This window comes from Poecilia latipinna, unplaced genomic scaffold (genome assembly GCF_001443285.1).
Source record: "Poecilia latipinna isolate Pla-1442-1.1 unplaced genomic scaffold, P_latipinna-1.0 Scaffold1005, whole genome shotgun sequence".
NCBI classification, from domain to species: Eukaryota; Metazoa; Chordata; class Actinopteri; order Cyprinodontiformes; family Poeciliidae; genus Poecilia; species Poecilia latipinna.
The window spans coordinates 167,990-186,374 of record NW_015113621.1 but is presented as its reverse complement, the minus strand read 5'-3'; the positions used below and the strand labels follow the sequence as shown (position 1 = coordinate 186,374).

At 39.2% G+C, this 18,385-nt stretch overlaps 1 protein-coding gene across 1 annotated transcript in view; it reads right to left on the bottom strand.

The window, feature by feature from the left end:
• LOC106958665 (B cell scaffold protein with ankyrin repeats 1) overlaps window positions 1-16,795 on the bottom strand; it is a 22,335-nt gene extending 5,540 nt beyond the window's left edge. The window contains exons 1-10 of the mRNA XM_015050683.1: window positions 16,783-16,795; window positions 16,220-16,609; window positions 13,455-13,597; window positions 13,218-13,356; window positions 12,973-13,118; window positions 11,390-11,504; window positions 8,529-8,728; window positions 3,779-3,833; window positions 1,622-1,804; window positions 133-195 (exon numbers count right to left, since the gene is read on the bottom strand). Coding sequence (XP_014906169.1) covers window positions 133-195; window positions 1,622-1,804; window positions 3,779-3,833; window positions 8,529-8,728; window positions 11,390-11,504; window positions 12,973-13,118; window positions 13,218-13,356; window positions 13,455-13,597; window positions 16,220-16,609; window positions 16,783-16,795 — 1,447 coding nt within the window. The remainder of the gene's footprint in view (window positions 1-132; window positions 196-1,621; window positions 1,805-3,778; window positions 3,834-8,528; window positions 8,729-11,389; window positions 11,505-12,972; window positions 13,119-13,217; window positions 13,357-13,454; window positions 13,598-16,219; window positions 16,610-16,782) is intronic.
• Between the last annotated feature and the right edge of the window lie 1,590 nt (window positions 16,796-18,385).

Below are 18,385 nucleotides of genomic sequence, written 5' to 3'. Positions count from 1 at the left end.
TTAAATTTAAATATTATATTATTTTTTTTTTTTTTTTTTTTTTTTTTTTTTTTTTTTCAAATAAAAACACAAAAAACACTCAATTTCTTTCCATGTTAATTTCAGAGCCCTGCTGGGCAACCCATCACTCACCCTGCTTAGATGTAAGTGAATACACATCAGTGTCTCCCCTGGGTATTTTCTTCTTTTTAAAAACTGTAGAAAAAGAACAAGAACCTGGTTTAAAACAAACAAAACACCACAGATCCTGTTTCTACTGTAATTAGGCTTTTCATCCACAAGATGGAGCCAGAAGCTACATTTAAAAACAAAGTCTAAGGACAGAAAAAACAATACATCAACTTAAGTCTGCTAACATATTTGCATCTGGTCTGTATAAGCAGGCATATATACAGACTATTACACTCCTGGGTTGAATTATGCACCAATTAAATTATACTTTTGGTTAACAGAATGAAAGAATACACTGTTCAGCTGTCAAAAACAATGAATCTGCAGCTGTGTGACCGATGTTGGATTGTGGTTCCACATCCACACCCTGGAAGATGATCTGACATCATTGCAGCCTACAAAGAAGGGCTTCTTTTACAGGCAAAGGCATGAAAAAAGTGGCCTTTTTTATAAAAAAAAAAAAAGGGGGTTAACTTAGATGTCTAATTTTCCATGTTAGACTTCAAATATCAACAGAAGGAAAGTCTACTTCATTCGTGCATCTAGTAACTGGCTCCTTGCCTAATCCGGGCCCAGGCCTCGTCTCTCGTTTCCCATCTCTCGACTGAATCCTCTTGTGGTTTAAAGCTGCCCTGTCTCAATAGATGGAAACCTCTCCTTTTCTCTTGTACGCTCTGGGGACAGGCGAGGACGGTGGAAAACATGTGCAATGACTTATTCTGGCTGACTTGGCCTTGGCCCGTTCAAGATTGGTTGCAGATGGTGGTAGCCCCAGTCTCTCTCTCTTTCTCTCTTTCACTCTGTATTACCGAGAGGATGGTTTGGAGACAGAGAATCCTTCCAAACACTCAATTTCTTGTTTTGCTTTGTAAGCTCCATTGGGAACAGAAGTGGCTCAGCAAATGCATGCAAGCTCAATACAAAGAAAATAAGCCGTATGAACGAGAGAGTTTGTCCACTGAGCAGTTACGATCCTTACTTATGGGTTCTGCATGCGGGTGAAGGTGAAGAACAGGTGTAATGTTGTGTTGTGGGAATAAAAATTGATTTTTGAGCATGTGTTTGGATCTGCAAAACAAGTAGGAGCTGATTTAATGATTTATAAACCTTAATAATACCAGTCACTTCTCAATCTTTCGACTTCATAAAATATTCACGCAGCTGAAATTGAACAGTTGGGGAACATGCGGGCTCTTGACGCAGGCAAACGTGTCTTTGTGTAGCCTCGCTCCTGTTTGTTTTGCAACAGGGAGCGACCATGCTCATGTGGTTTATGGAATCAAAACAAACCGCGTCGTACAAAAGGCTCTTCACCGTGTTCAGCAGCACTCCAATGACAATGGCGGTGCACATTTTAGGCACTTCCTCCCCTCCTGCATCAAACACTCCTTCACAAAAGAATCTCTTAATGCATCTATAAGCAGATAAATCAGGCAACAAAAGGTGTTACCTTGTGCAATGTATGGGGTCTTGCCCTCTTTCAGCTGCATGCACTCAGGCCTCGGTGTGGGTGCTGGCGGACGGTTGGTAAGGTCTAAGGTCTTTTCAGATTTGAAGTTGGAATTCGATTCGTCGGTCACCCCGAGTGGCGTGTAGAGATCCTCGTCCTCCCCCTCACATTGTCTCTGTTTGCCTACGACCATGATGAAGAGAGTCTAATGCACACAGTGTTTTTGCTGCATGTATTTTGCTTGTGCTACTGTTAATTCACACCTGAGCAATTGGTGTGAAATCTCTGTGCATGGCCAATGAGGAAAGACGTCATAAATGACCTTAGAGATGAACCATTGATGCCCATCAATCTTAGGCTGTATTTACACTGCAGCCTGAAGTGACCCAATTCCGATTTTCTTTGACATAATACGACCTGTATCTGATCTTTTCATGACAGTCTGAACAACACAGGTTGGATTACTTTCGAATGCGACCCAGGCTGCTTGGATATCCGATACGTATCCGATTCAAATGCGACCTAATGTCCAGGTCGCATTCATCTGAACTGAACATCACTGATACTCAACAAACGTCACTATTCTGCGTCCCTATACATGCAAGCAGGAAGAAAAACAACAACCATGGTGGACAATAATGAGGATTAAGTTATTAACATACTGACTGAAGTCAGACAACAACTTCAAATGTGCAAGCTACGCTCCACCATTAGCCTCCATGTTTACTTCCGCAAACACTGAGCACTACTTCTTTTTATGGCGGTTGACAAAACACTGAGAACTCTGATGTTATTGCGCCCTCTACTGCACATGCGAGACACTTTCAGGTCGTTTGCAGTTCACACTAGAGAACACATACAGGTCGCATATAATTGGAAGTGTGAACGGCCACAGCAAAAAAATCTGATTTGACAAAAAAACGGAATTGGGTCACTTCAGGCTGCAGTGTGAACGCAACCTTAGATAGATTGGAAATGATGTCTCAAATCAGAAATTATTATTTACAAGGCAGAGGACAGTCTTTCTAGGAGTGGACAATCACCAAACAGGTCAATCTGCAAATCTACGTCGGATTATTTAAGCCTCTGTTTGCATGTTGGCATGAAAACCACTGAACAAGTCTGGCTGGTTTTGGAAAGCAACGAGGGGACGGACGGCCTCTGTCCAGATGAAACTAATACAGCAGTAACAATTGATCTGAATGAACTTTTTGACAGCTAAGACAGAAGTAGAGATGTTTGGAGAAATAATAATAATAAAAAAGTCTGAAACGCTTTACTCCTCCTGTACAACATGGAGGGGTGGTGGAAATGGTTTGGTCCTGATTTGCACTCGTAAATCAAGACTGGGTGCTTCACAGTAAATGAGTCAACTGTTGATTCATCTTCAGTATTCTTAAGTCAGACTAAGGCCATCTGTATAAGCTGAGGATCAACCTAATCTGGGACACCAAGAGTCCTAAACAAAACAGTTAAAGTTGACTCTATTAAAGGTTCAGGATTCGTAGGTTCACCTATTCACAGATTTTACTGTGTAACACAACTCCAAATTATTCTAGACTATTTTTGTAGAGCATATAGATTTCTTTTAAAGAAAATACAGTTTGGGACATCAAAACACCTAGCTGCAACGCTACTTGATACACTGATGGCAGTCAAACTAGGAATAGCGTTTATTTTCTTTTCCAATGATTATCTGTTTACTGAAAAGCAATTTCCCCTTAGAGATCAATAAAGTACTATTCTTCTATTCTTCACTAAAAGCAGAGATAAAGGAGACTGTAGATGTTGGCATCTAAGATGCTAAGATGATTTCCACTGTGCCAATTATTGCATATCAAAGTATATTTGTTGTTTGAACTATTAAAATAGGCAGATATGAGCGACTTTAGAGGGAATCTCAAATATTCACAGATCCTGGCTGTTTGTGGGCGTTTGTGGTACCGAACCCCTGTGATCACCAGGAGTTATGACTCCTGGCAGTATCAGCTGCTAAATCATGGGTGTGCTTAGTTTTTCAAAGTCAGCTTTTCCATTTTGGTTTCTTTCATTTTTAATAAATAACTGTCACATGTCTTGTGTGGTTTCATACTCTTGAGATTAGTTTTTTTTTTAAATGTTAAAACCTAGTGCAGACCACTTGCAGTCCTCACTTACTTGCGTTGCACATCATTTCATACACACTGTTGTCGTCGCCCGAGCCAAGCATCTTCTGCAACAACAAAAAAAAATATCAGGAAATAAACTTTATGCCTCTTGTAAGTCGCAAAAGAAACGGTTCAAGTGGGGCTTTGTGTTCATTTGAATTCACACAAAGCTGCTGTTCATCTCATGTCTTTGCCGTAAGGCTATTTTCAGTGGGCTCATAATTTTTAGAAGAAACGTCCATTTACCGCAGCATCTCACGAAGCCATAAAAGTAGAGAGGACTGTCCATAAAGTCGGCTGTGCATCCGCACGGTGATGAAATATTCAGTGTTGTCATAACCGTTGTGACATTAATAATTAAGGGTTCTCACTTCCTTGCAGGACTTGTAATTTCAGGGCTGTAACATGATGTTCAGGAGGTGTACTGTAACGCTGCCCCCTGGCTCACAGAAAGCATGTTTTTTTGTTGTTTTTTTTTCTGTCTCACTTTGACAACAGAGCTGCTCCAGAGTCAGCCTATTTGCTAATTGCATGCTGAGAGACAGACAAGGCTATGATCAGGGTAATTATGAAATCAGACAATCTTCCCCTTTTAGTTCAAACATATCATTTAGGAAACAACTTGAGGACTGTGGGCTGATTCAGACTGCATCCAGAATTAGAACCAGATTATTATGGGTAATAATTTGCTGCTTTTTCTTTCTGGCTTCTGTGGACATGAAGCTGTGAAGAGTTGCATCACTGACAGCGAAACACACCCTGATCACTTCCTTTACAATCTTTTTTTCCAAGTTCAGCAAAAAGAAAGAAAAAAATAGCCTATTTTAGCAGTCAAGGTCCTTCGCTAATTTATACATTCCCTCTTCAATAACAAATGGCTGTAGAGATCTGCAAAATGTATGAGACATAGCTCACTTGGATCAAAATATCACCATCCAGCACGCTGAGATCTGTCTGCAGTTTCCAAGCAACACAGCCAATCATGACTCAATTACGACACCGAGCTGTTCCTAGAACTGCAAATGAGCTATTGGCTACCATGAATGCATTAATTGACAGTTGAGATTCTTTGCAGACCCAACAGGTTGAAGGAGCAGGAGGGGGGAAGGAGGAGGGATAGAGCGGCTTATTTACCAACTGCTCCGACGCAGAATTTTAATGGCCCGCCTCAGAACAGCGTGGCATTTTCAAAAGAACAAGAGACGTATTTATTTACTAATCACAAATGCTAAATCATTTTACAGATGTCTGAGATCTATGGAGCCTTGGGCATTCCATTCAAATCTAGTTTGACTGCTGCAATGCGAGCAGACAGAGCTGAGGCATGGATTTCTGTTGCAACGGACAGGAAATCTAACATTTTGGAGCAATGAAGGAAAGATGGAAAACCTGGTCTGTTTGAAAGCGAGCTGGTTTAGACTATTCGTGGTGACCTGCTATTGTTTGTGTGCTTTTTTTTTAATGTACAGTAGTGTAGCTCTGGAAAAATGAAGAGCCCACTGCACTGAACCACATTGAAAAGCTCGTAGTGATTCCATCAAATATTGATTCCTGAACTCTTCCTGAATTAAAACATTAGGATTGTTGTTTCTAAATGAATATAAACTTGTTTTCTTTGCTTTATTTGAGATCTAAAAGCACTGCGTCTTTTTCGTTAGTTTGACCATTTCTTATTTTCTGCAAATAAATACTAAATTTTTGCTTGAAATTTCAGACATGTTGTCAGCAGTTCATAAAATAAAATCACAATGTTCACTTTACTCAAACATATACCTATAAAGAGTATACATACAGAAACTGATCATTTCAGTAAGTTAGACCCATTGACATCAGACTTTAGATGAACTTGCTTTAAAAAAAAAGTTGGAAAACCATAAGGATTTCATTATTTCCAGAGAAACAACTGCTAACAATACAGATCACTTTTGGCAATTCAGTCCCATATTTACGTGTTTAGCTGCCAGAGCTGGGACATAAATCCAGGAGAACGATCTCGTTAAAACGAGACACTTTCCTGTTATGACAAGATAATAAAAAAAACTTGCTATGATGAGAAACTTTCTTATTTTCACCATCATTATTACAAGATGCAATACTAGTCATGACAAGATTTATATCTCAATGAAACCAAAATATATTCTTGTTTAAATAAGTAATGTCATGTCCAAAGGAAACCAAATGAGAAGATGGAGCTCCTTGTTTAAGAAGTTGTAATATGTCAGCAGAAAGTTTTTTTAATTTGTTTAAAATATGACACAAACTCATTTTCACTCTAATGACAATTAGGATAATTATACTGCAAGAAGAAGTTTTATTTATATAGCACTTTTTCTGCAACAAGGCAGTTCAAAGTGCTAGGATCAATACAAGTTGCTGCTAGCAATGCAAGCTAACGTAAAAAAAAAATAAGATAATGTAGTGCAAAAAAGGAGGCTTAATTTGGTGCTGATCAGTGGAAAATACATTGATTATTTGCTCATTTTAATATATGGCAGCCATATTGAATGAGGAATTTAGGGTAAATCTGAAGACCTCTGACATCAATAGTATTTCTATTTCATTTTTGATTTTATTCTGAGTAAACCCCCTTAGTGTTAGATTTCACATTGGACTCAAATTGTAAAACTTTGCCACCAAGTACATAAGCAAACCGGCGTTAACTGAGTTGCCATGACGATCAAATGGATACAGATTAGATTCAATGGCATGCATGGCACAAGCTTTCAAGTCAGAAGCTGATTTAATCAACCTAATTCCTCTTTCTTTAATGCTCCAAAGATAAATGAATCATCCAGCCTGTTACGGTGTAATCTGAGGGAAGGAAACAGTTTCCTCAAACAGGGTGAGCGTAATGGCACCGTCATTCAAATAATAAACAAATCTTTGGAGTTCGCCTGGCTGAACAGTGCTGCAAATGACACTGCAAAACGCATTATGCAAAGCAAAGTCAGTGGACTCGACAAATCCCAGAAGAAGGAGCGGCACTACGGCACCTCATTCGGCTTCCCCGGATTTGGATAGGATTATTCATTGCACAAAGGCTGCGTACTGCACATAAACGGCTGCTTGTTCTCTCTGAGAAACATACAGTTGGAAACTAATTTGTATTTATTGAAAGCGCACAGTAAAAGTCTCCAACCCTGATTAAACGGCATTCATAAATTTACGACATAACAGGCATTTATGCCTGTAATTCGCCAAGCATGATCTCGCAATACAAGGACACAACACATTATGAGTAGCAGTACTGCATTCTCTGTGTTTATATTTGAGTTCTGTTCTCCCTGAATAAATAATTCAACTCCCCCCTGCCGCCCCCCCGCCGGAGCAGTTCACAGCTAATTAACTAAGAAGTGTGAAGCCATAGTCAGCTAGTGGATGTGACGCTGGGCCCGTGAGTGATTCAGCCTGTGAACGAGGCAGGGGACTGATCCATCTTGGATTTATTGACAGAGCAATGCCCCGCTAGCGCACAAATCACTGACGCATCAAGGGCTGATTAATTGGAGGTTGGGGGAGACGTAGCAGATTGGTTAATAAAAGTGCAGAAAGCTCAGCTAGCGGCCAGGACCCTGAGAATTTTTTTTCCAGGATTCATACAAGCGTGGACTTGGTGCACAATTTGGGCCGCTGAGATGAATTTTAATCACCCTAATAGAAGATGCACACTTGTGCATGTTGAGTCTGTTGTGCTACAGCTATAGGCTTGTTCGGGTCCCCGCGGAGAGACCTGTGTTTGACTCCAGTACTCCCCTGGCAGCTCGTTCTAGGCTTACAGCAAGCTCTCTGCAGCAGCAGTCTGATCAAATCACGCTCAGTCTGCAGTCACTCTCAATTAGCTGTGCTGCTGAGACGATAAGTACATCTCAACAGCTGTTAGGGTGTCTAAATTTCCCTTGAGGACAAATTCTCCATATGTTGACTTGAGACATGAGAGAAAGTCAAAAATTGTTGCTGGTAAGGATGAATAAAGTGTGCGGTAAGAACAGAGTTTTTGATGTTTAACGAGTTAATGTGGCACGCTGTTGTAGTTGCAGGCTGAAAAAGGATTTTGGCAGCTGCATTTAAAGGATTGGACAGCTAGCGCCCGTTGGAAGTACCGTCCTCACCTCAAGGTGTGAAGACAATCAATGGAGAGCAAGGCAGCACCTGGTACTCTGTTGTCCTCGTTATTGATATATTGATCTTTAGCTGTGAAAGTTTAGAAAAGTTTCTGTTGCTTGGTTCCGCTTCTATCATAAAATCTACCAGTTAAAGCTGAGTTATGTAACTTTAATAAGAAATATCTTTTACACATTTGTTGAAACTTGTACTGTTATGATGACAGCATGGTATGAGGCAGACAATCCTTTGCTTTCCCCCAGTGTTAATTAGAAACAACCAATCAGAGCCGGGAGGAGGGTCTTAGAGCTGTCAATCACCCTGAATATGGCGCTGCCCGCTCCTTTCTTGTTCTCTGCTACGCTAGAGCTCGCAGAGCTGGTTATAAATTCCACTGACAATGGCTTAACAGTTTTCCTGTAATGGTTAAGTTGTTTCTCTGCGTACATGAGGATGATTGACGGCACTAAGACCCTCCTTCTGGCTCTGATTGGTGGTTTTTGAGCGGGAGCAGTGAATTTCTTCAGACGACAACACCTCAGGGAAAAGGTGGAGGAGATGGATCTTTTCACAGATCATCTGTCTCGTACCACACTGTCACAACAAGTCAATTCCAGATTCAACAACAGGAGACAGGAACCAAGTTTGGAAGGAGTTACCAGCTTCTCCTTCAGAATGACGTGAAGCTCTTTATGGCCGTGGCTTTTGGCGATCTCTGCAGGAGTCTGTCCATGTCGATTAGCCGTGCGCAGAGCTCGTTCAGCGCCCGGACACTGCAGGAGCAGACCCGAGACGCTCCTGAATCCATACCGAGCGGCGAAGTGGAGGAGTGAGGGCACGTCTCCATGGTGGACCTCTGCTGTGAGCGTTTAAACAGATGTGAAAGCCCGTTCAAATCAGCGAAGGAAAGCCACAAAATGAGCATCTGCTCCTCATCCTATTCTACTTTTAGCTTGTCTTTTTTAGCTGTAATGTCTGTTTGGAGGGAACATGACGGTGATGTAAAGCAATGTGGTCAATCTGACAAATCCAGGAGAGTCAAAGAAAGACGGCTTGGAGGCAATTTATTGACCTGTTTGTCATGGCAACATCTCCCTCTGCCCTTTCTAATGGAGTAAAAGATCAATCCCACAAGCTGATGAAGCCATCAGTCTACCACATAATGAGCTGAGAAATAGTGGAAAGTCTTTTTTTCTCCTCCATTATGCTGGATAATGTTGATCATGCTAGAAGAATGTGTTCCCACTGTGTGTTGCATGTTTATTTTGTCAGTTTAAATTGGTTTGTGATGTTTTGTTGTTTAGTTCTATAATTTCCTAAATAACACCTTATTTTTTCACATTAAAGTATAAATCCTCTGTTTTGGAGGATTTATACTCCAAAACATAAAAATTAGAAGATGCCAAACAATCCAGACGATGCCAAATGTTCTCAAATAGATCTCAAAGTGGACTCTCAATGCTAAAGACTTGAGTCATTATCAAACTTCTTTTAAGGTTTTCTTCCCAGGAGACAGACTTTCTCATAACACCGGACAACAGCCAAAACATTGTCTGGGGTTTTTCAACTGTTTTAGGATAATGTTGATGTGCTGAATCCAAAAATCACATTGGTTTTGCTCAATCAGGTCAATTTTCTGAACTATGGACGCAACCTGAGCATCAAAATGCATCACTTGTTCTTACATGTGGATCGGTTTCCTCAGATTCTGAGATCAGTGATGAGCAGGAGAATTTTGCACAATGAAGACAAAATGTTCAATTTACATATCCTTACCATTATCGGTGTTTATTATTCAATTTACAGAAATCCCACTTTGTAACATTTAAATAAAACACTCTGTTAGAAAACTTTTTTCCCCCCTAAAACTGATTTTGGATGAGATGAGAAAAATTAACAGAAATGAACTGATGATGTCACTAAAACGTAATCAATTTAGTCAGAAGGCTGGATTTCTCTCAATCAAATTATAATAAAAACTTGCCATGATTGAGAAAAATTTATGTCATTTTTTGATTCAGTGATGCAAAATAGTCCTAATAAAAAAAACAAAAAAAAACATAACTTCCAGAAATGTTCTTTTTGTAACCCAGTGTAATCTTTTAGCCTGTATTGCTAACTCGGCCCAGTGCAGGAGTGGGAGACAGAACTGCAGCCAAATGTTTTCCACCTGATGCATGAATCTGCAGGTGAGCTGGAGAGCTCCTTCGATGACATCCTAAGTGCACAAAGTTGCATTAAAAGAAGGTGCTTCCTTGGAGTAGTTTGAGTTCATAAGCATCACTGCGTCCAACAAACTCAGTGTTTAAATTTTTTTCTTCCATTTGCACTTTTATTTGCATAGTTTTACTTGTTTGAAATAACATTTCTGCTGGTATTTGCACATCTCAGTTGCTTCCAGGGTTTTAGTTTCACATCTTGCAAATAGTCTTTTTTTTTCATGCACAAACACACACACACCTCTGTAAATTTTTTTTAAGTATCTGACTGAATTGCAAATCCCTTGGATCAGAATACACTGTTTTTCCATAACTTCCCAGGATTTTATGTAGTAATTTTATCTTTAATCTACAGCAGTATTTCAAAAACCTGAATATTATTAAAGGGCCAGTTGTGCCAGAATCTATTGATAAAGTAATTTAACTGTTAAAATATCAATAAACAGCTGTTTGTTTCAGCATTCAATGAGTGTTTGTTAAAATGAAATATTAAACATCTTTTCACACTGATCAGTCCATCCAGGATTTTGAGATTGCTTTTGTTTGTTTTTTTTTGTTTGCAATGAAAACCATAGAATTTGTGGTGCTAATTTAGAAATATTTGTAAGGAATTTGTACAACAGTTGTGCTAATGTATGATGTTAAACGTGACTTCTTTTTTTTTTTTTATCACAAAACTACAATTTTACGTCAAGCAAGGCCGAGGCAGCAGTCACTTAAACCCAATGTTTTTGGCCAATATTGTGAAAAATTGCAGTAAAATCAGAAACAAATGTGGGGATTTTGTTGATTTTGTGTGAATTTTGCGGATCTGTGAAAAACTGGAGGGACTTATCGATGTAATTTGGAGTCTAGAGTGCCACATAGAAAGCTACTTTCTATGTGGCAACAATGTTCCATCAGGAACATTGTTTCCATGGAAACAATGTTCCATCAGGAAACAATGTTCCATCAGGAACAATGTTTCCATGGAACAATGTTCCATCACATTGTTTCCTGATGTTCCATGTTTCCTGATTCACTCTTTCTCGGTTTGACCCAGATAAATCTTGACATTGTCACGTAACCTAATTGTGATGGTTGTCTAAAGACATAAAAACTGCTTTCTGCTTTGGTAGCTTCTTACCAGCTGTAACAAAATAATTAGTAGGTATGGCTCTGTCTTCTAGCTAAATCCATTTTTGGTCACACAGTGTGTTTTAGAGATTCTTTTGATGTTCAAAGTCTGAATAAAATTTGATGTCAGTCCTACACGTCCAGGCTTTCCTCACTCTCTGCTGACTAAGCAGCATTCGCTGTACCTCTTTCTTGCGTGTTTTCTACTTGCAGTCCCTGAAAGCCTCCTGTGGGCATCAGCTCCAGCAGCATGGAAGACAACTTCTGATCCAACTTTTCCACAGAGCAAGCCTGAAGAGCCTGCAACGCAAACAAAGTTTACAATGCTGTGTTGAGTTATGACTCAAACAGCAACTTTTCTATTAAGGGCAGATGTAACTCCCAGAATAAATCTTGGGTTAGATGCACCGACTCATAAAACAGTGGTAGTGGTATTGGAAATCCATTTAGAGAGCAAATAAAAATGCCAACTTTAATTTCACCATGCCAGCATTAAAGTCCTGCCTCACTTTTAGTTTGTAAATTCTTCCTCTTTCATTGCTTAAGTTTGCTGCTTCAGCAAAACTGTCCTAATCAAATCAAGTGTTCAACACTGAAAGACAGATGTAACCTGCTCTCCCCTCAATCCAAGAGAAAACAGCACTTTGTCTAAACATCAGACATGTTTTCATTCAATTCTGTTTTCTTTTATTACTTTTATTTATTTTTTATTTGCACATTTCCGCCGACTATAAATCAGCTGTTGTGAAATAGCTTTCCCTACAAAATTACCTCGTGTGTGCGTGCGTGTGTGTCCTGTAAAAGTTGTTTAGGATACAAAAGTTGCATTGACGCAACTTATTTGGATATATGAATATTTTTATGTGACTTGTGAGTTTGTGATAAGTTTCAAATAAAAAAAATAATAAAAAAAAAACTTTAGTATTGGTTTGATGGTACAGGTACGCAAGTTTCATTTCCAGCTCTTAATTTTTAGCTTGCAGTATTAGATCATACTATACAGACCAGAAATGTATTAATAGACAACTTCAGCAATTATCTTTTGAGGAAACAAAACAACAAAACATATATTCGTTTAAGTTTTGATACATACAGCTCTGGAAAAAATTAAGAGACCACTTAAACTTATCAGTTTCTCTGATATTACTCTTTATATGTATATGTTTGAGTAAAATGAACATTGTGTTTTTATTCTATGAACTACTGACAACATGTCTCTGAAATCCCAGGCAAAAATTTAGTTTTTATTGGCAGAAAATGAGAAACGGTCAAAATAACAAAAAAGATGCAGCGCTTTCAGATCTCAAATAATGCAAAGAAAATAAATTCACATTCATTTAGAATCAACAAGAGTAATGTTTTAACTCAGAAAGAGTTCAGAAATAAATATTTGGTGGAATAACCAGGAGGTTTTCAACGGGCTTCAGTGCAGAGGGCTCTTCATTTTCTCCAGAGCTGTATAAGGACTTGATTGCCCAAAAAACACCCAGGTAGCCTGTTGCAGATTTTAGTAAGTAAACTTTATTTATATAGCAAATAAAGATCTGCTCTCAGTATTTCCACAGCTAGCCTGGACAAAAGCCTCACTACTTCTCATGAATCCAAGCACTGATAATTAACTGTTGTCTATCAAAAAGCAATATGTGGCATCATTATAATTAAAAAAATGCATTTAAAGGAAGATTGTGCTTCCAGAATCCTCATACTGGTCCACAGCTATAGTCTAAGATAAGTTCTTCTTTAAATAAAAGGCAGGTGAAGGTTTTACCTGACACATGAACTCTACAGGGTCTGCCACACTTGACAGAAGATGGGTGAGTTCTTCAATTCTTGTGTAGTACTGCAGTTTAGAGCTGGTAAAGGTTTTCCCACCACTGTAGACAGTCACACTCACATTTCCAGCAGGAAAATCAGCTGCAGAAAACATGCAGGAGTAACAACCAGGCAACAAAAAAACAGAACAACTGAAAAGTTTTTATTCCAGTCATGCATTAATCACGTGTTGTTGTCTACCTGGTGTACTGACACACAGGATGCGCTCACTCCAGCAGACAGGCTTCACTCTCTCTATCTTCCTCTCTGCCTTGAACTCGACCTCGCAGTCGCAGGCTGCCGAGTCGTTTTTCAGGAGTATGAAAACCTCCGAGGAGCTCTGCCAGACAGGACAGTACGGGGGCTTGCTGTGTTAGTCGGTGTTATGGCTGCTCTCTGAATAAACGTACGTCTTTCCGGAGAAGCGTCTTCGCTCACCCCACAGGGAACCCTTGAGGGGACGATAACAACCCTGGATTTGACCCCGTAGGCTCGAGATGACTGCATCTGCTCGTCCCTCTGCTCTGATCCAGATGGTCTGTGTGTCATGGGGTTCGCATTTGCTGCCATTGCTGATCCACCTGTAAAGGATTGGTGCAGAATGTTATGGATTAGCAAACTGTGTTTAGATACCTGGAGCCAATTTGGAGCAGCCACATGCACAAAGCGGTTATTCCCTCATAGATGTATAAGTTATTTTTATTAACAGACATTTTATTCCAGTAATATCTATAAATCAGCGGTCAAACGTATTGTAACAAGTGCCAAAATATATAGGAAGGGTGCAGTTCAGTGATCATTTTCACCCCATGTTTACTTGATAAAAGCTGTCAGTTGTCCTTTCTGTTTTATGTTGATTCCAGATATTTCCGTGGGAAGATTAGTTGGTTATTTCTTTTGTTTCTTGAAAGACTGAAGTGGACATTTGAAGATAGTCAAACTACTTCATGATTTCTTGACTTTTGAGTTTAATGGTTTTGTACTCAGAGGCTGGTATTTAAGAGAGAATCTACTTTTAACATTTTGAAATTGGAAAGTAGCGGATTTATAACAAGCCCTGATGTTCAAATATAATATGGTACATGGCCTGTATTTAATCCCGAGGACACCAAAGTGCTTCACACTACATTCAATCTTTCACACATTCACATACTGATTGTGGCAAGCTACTACACTGTAACCACATCTGCTCTGGGGCAGTCTGAAAGAGGAAAGCAAGCACGTAAAACATAGTCAAATTAGTTTAAATTAGGTACAGTATTTTTCAGACAATAAGCCGCTACTGTTAACCCACACTTTGAACCATGCGGCTTATAGCCCAGTGCGACTTTTCTGTGGATTTTTCGTCAACCACCAGGGGGCTTTTTTGCAGGAAGTGAATCATTAGAAGTCAGAATTGGAAATCAAAGAAGAAAGTGCTAATTTTCATTTAGAGCAAGCACATGCTAGCAGCAGGCACGGAGAAATGTTTTCAATTCGGCGTTTTGTGATGCAGGGCTGCGTTCTGAAAAACCGAGAGCGGCGGAGATACCAGCGGCTTGTAGCCCGTTGCAGCTTATACATGTTCGTTTCCAGTTTTTAAATTAAATCTTTGCGGCTGCAGCTTATAGTGAGGTGTGCTCTATAATCCGGAAAATACGGTAATTATTTGCCTTACAGTGTTTTATATCTTGGTAAAGCAATGACATATTTAATTCTGTCCAGTATTTATCTACCAACATCTTCCTCTAGTGCTTGGATGCATTAAATACTGTACTACTGTATCTCACTATTAGCCTAATAGTTGTCACATGTGTGGATGGTTAGCGCTTTGATAGTAGCCTATAGCTATTAGCATAACTGGACTTGACTGCAGCTCGTCAGAAACTTTACACCAAGAAGAAGAAAAACAAAAAACAGATTTTAAGAGATTTATTAGAAAATGACTTTTAGTTCAGACTGGATCCTGTTAGCATTCTGCTATTAGCTTTGCTCACAAAACAAGGAAGTTAATTGCTTCAATAGTCACTTTTTTTTACAAGGTTTTTAGACATAAACTGAACAGATGTCCTCTCCAGTTACATTAGGTACAGTATTTAAAAAACAACATCCATCTGTGTCAAAAGCAGAACTACTCCCGAGTTAAAATATAACTGTTCGTGGGCGCCCAGTCTGAAACACTTCACTGTATCACTGCAGTGGAGTGAGGTAAAGTGCTATTGAATTTGGATATCTTGCAATGAGTAATCAGTGAAAGCCGTATTTGCATCAAATGTTCCTCCTAACACACCCTGTTTAAACACAAACCCACTCCTCTGTGTTTGGATTTTAGACAAATTGTACTTTGGACGATTGAGGGTGGAGAGATTGATGGAGCAGATGAGAACAGATACAGTCTTTTCCCCTAAAATCACCTAATTTTCAGGAAAATTCTGAATAATTTTTCAGAGGACAGCAAGTTTCAAATATTTTACTGTGGCTTGAGTTGCCTGTGTTGCAAATGAAAAACGGGTAATCGACAAGCACACATGCCCTCCTGTTAATTTACATCTGATGTTATTTGGTTTACATCCAAATAAAACACTAAGCGGCACTCAAAGCGTTTTAACACTTTTACTTCATGCCCGAAATGAAAAGCAATACAATCTGAACCTGTGATCTAAAATTGAAATAATCGTGAAGGTAAAATTTTTACCCCCCCCCCTGTAAAATAGCATTTATTAGCCTCAAATGTATATTTTTAAACCTCAAATAATATAGAATGCAGTTATTAGATCCTCAAATCGAGAATATTTTAAAAACCTATTTGCCTTTATTTTAAAGATCTGTAATCATGCAAACTATACTTTTCTGTTGTAAATGAAATCTAGCCTCTCTATCAAAACACAGGTGGAGAAATTTAGTTTTACCTGCATTGTTCATTTTGTTTCAGAAACTTTTACAACATAGTAGATTGTAATCTGTTTTCTGGTTCTTTTATGTATTGTTGCAATTGTTGTTTGCTTTGGACATGACTGATGAACTTCTAAATGCTATTCAAAAGTCAACCTAAACTGATTTAACGTGAGCATTGAGTTGAAGCAGAAAATGTCAGGTGTTTTCTATCGTCAATTTCTAGAGATACTAAATCTTCCTTATTACGATTAATCTAAAAAAAAAAAAAACAACCTATGTTTTGTTAACCAACTTGGAGTAAAAGTGAGTGATTTTTTTTTGGATTGTACCTTTTCGTATAATATCCATCACGTTGCACACATACTCTGGAGCGTCTTGCTCACAGGAGATCTGCAGGCACTCGTCAGCGTTGATGGGCACCTGGTCCAGCAGCGGGGTCAGACTGTCCACGCCACACAGCAGAACCGCCACACAGGCTGCAGGACTCAGCACCCTGGACAGGAAGAAGCCCCTCTTCCGGTGAAGACCTTCCAGCATCCCCTTGGAAAGGATCAGCAGCTTGCAGGCGTAGCGAGACAACTCGACAAAGTCGTCTTTTCTGGACAGCGTGTTGACGTCGTAGCAGCAGATGCCATCTTCAGGGATTTGCCCGGTGAAGGCTGACTGGAGGTAGGTGGCCCACTGCTTCGCCTCCGTCTCGTAGATGATGAGCAGTTTCTCTGTGGGAATGCCCAACAGTTTCCCTTGGTACTTGAGCAGCAGAAACCCCAATTATCCCTCACCAACCCGTCATTTGCGATCAAGACTCGCGCACATCACAACGTTAATCTCCTTCATTACTTAATACGTGCTGTAATTGGATGATAAACTGTTAATATGAAAGGTCCCTTACCTGTGCGGCTCATTTCTGCAGAGCTGTTCCCGTTGGCAGGTCTTACTTCTCAGTAACATCAGAACAGGACAGCTATTGTTATGTCAGGAGCAGTTCAGATAAGTGGGTGTTTCCTGCTACGTTGCAGTGAACTAAATGAGGTTTTTTTTTTGTTTTTTTTTTAGGACAGCATGGATCCCGACCCCTGGCCTGTTCAGTCAGGACAGGTTTTAACACTATATATGTTAACGCTTTTAAATTTTATTTGATTTGTAACAGAGTGAGATGAAATATGTTGCCTAATTTCCAGGTAATAACATTAGCAAAAAAAGTAATACGGAAATAACTCCTATATTTAAATAATTATGTAACAAACACAAGGGCTTTTCATGTTTCTTTTGATGGAATAATTTTATCATTAGGTTGGAAACGATGGTATAAATATGGGAACTTTAAAGGAAATACAGCATTCTTATCATTTTCTAAAAATATCAAAATTGCAAAAAAGAAAATGTATCCACCCCTTTATTGCGAAAGTTTCTTTTTAAACCTAAAAATGGAAATAAAATTATGATTCTTTAAAAGTGAAAACACATTTTCTATAGTAAATATTTAACAAAAATTATAGGCAGTTTGTTTTTTGCAGCTCTAAAATTTTATTTAGCTGGACTGAAGGCAAAATGTCTCTTGATTTTAAAGGTTGCAAACCTTTGAGATAGAGCATTAATATTCTGCCTCATTTGCTTTGATACCCCTAAATGAAAAGTAGTGCAACTAAATGCCTTTGAGTTTCAGTTAATTGGATAACCCAGTTTTGAAATCATGTAAAATAATGTTCTGGGAAGGGAGTTTTAGTTTCCACTCTACAATTGGTTTGTCCCAACCAAAGAACCTTGTGGAAAAAGTTAAATTTTGCTGTTTCTATACCTTGGAAAGTTGAGGGGTTTTTTCCGGCAAGTTGTACATTTCCAGGAAATAATCAAATAATCATGACTGATTGAAAGGAGAAGTGCAGTTTAATGAAAAAGCTCTAGTGTTTTTTTTGTTGTTGTTTTTTTTTTTTGTTTTTTTTAACAGAGGTAATTTGTAAAGGAATTTTTATTTCCAACCTGGTTAAATTCAAATACTGAAGCTGAAGCCCACAGTTAGAGCTCTGCTTGTTATTCTACTGTATTTTCCATGCAGACAGAATAGGTGGGAGTGTATGCAACAAGGGAAAATGGCAAATAACAAAGGTGACTGCCTTTCAGACACCAGGTTACCAGGAAAATAAAGAGCCCGAGTCTCAGTCCAGACACGAGTTTAATTAACTTTGCATCCAAAAGAAGCTGAGACGTGCTGCAGCTAATGATCTGTGGAAAATGTCTCCAGTGCAAGAATAGTTAAAAGGGGGCGCGTCGACCCGGACGCGCACGCTTACACCCACTGAGGGAAATGTAAAACTCGGTGCTTCATTAACCGCTGCAGCAGCAATGTCTTTGCTTATACCAGTTTGGCACCATTTATTTATAGGGCGACTGGAGGGAGAGCACGAGCGTGAGAGGCGAGGTCTCCTTTACGCAAATCTCCAACTGGTTTTATGCATCGACCGATGCGTAATGAAAATCACACAAGGTCCGCCTGT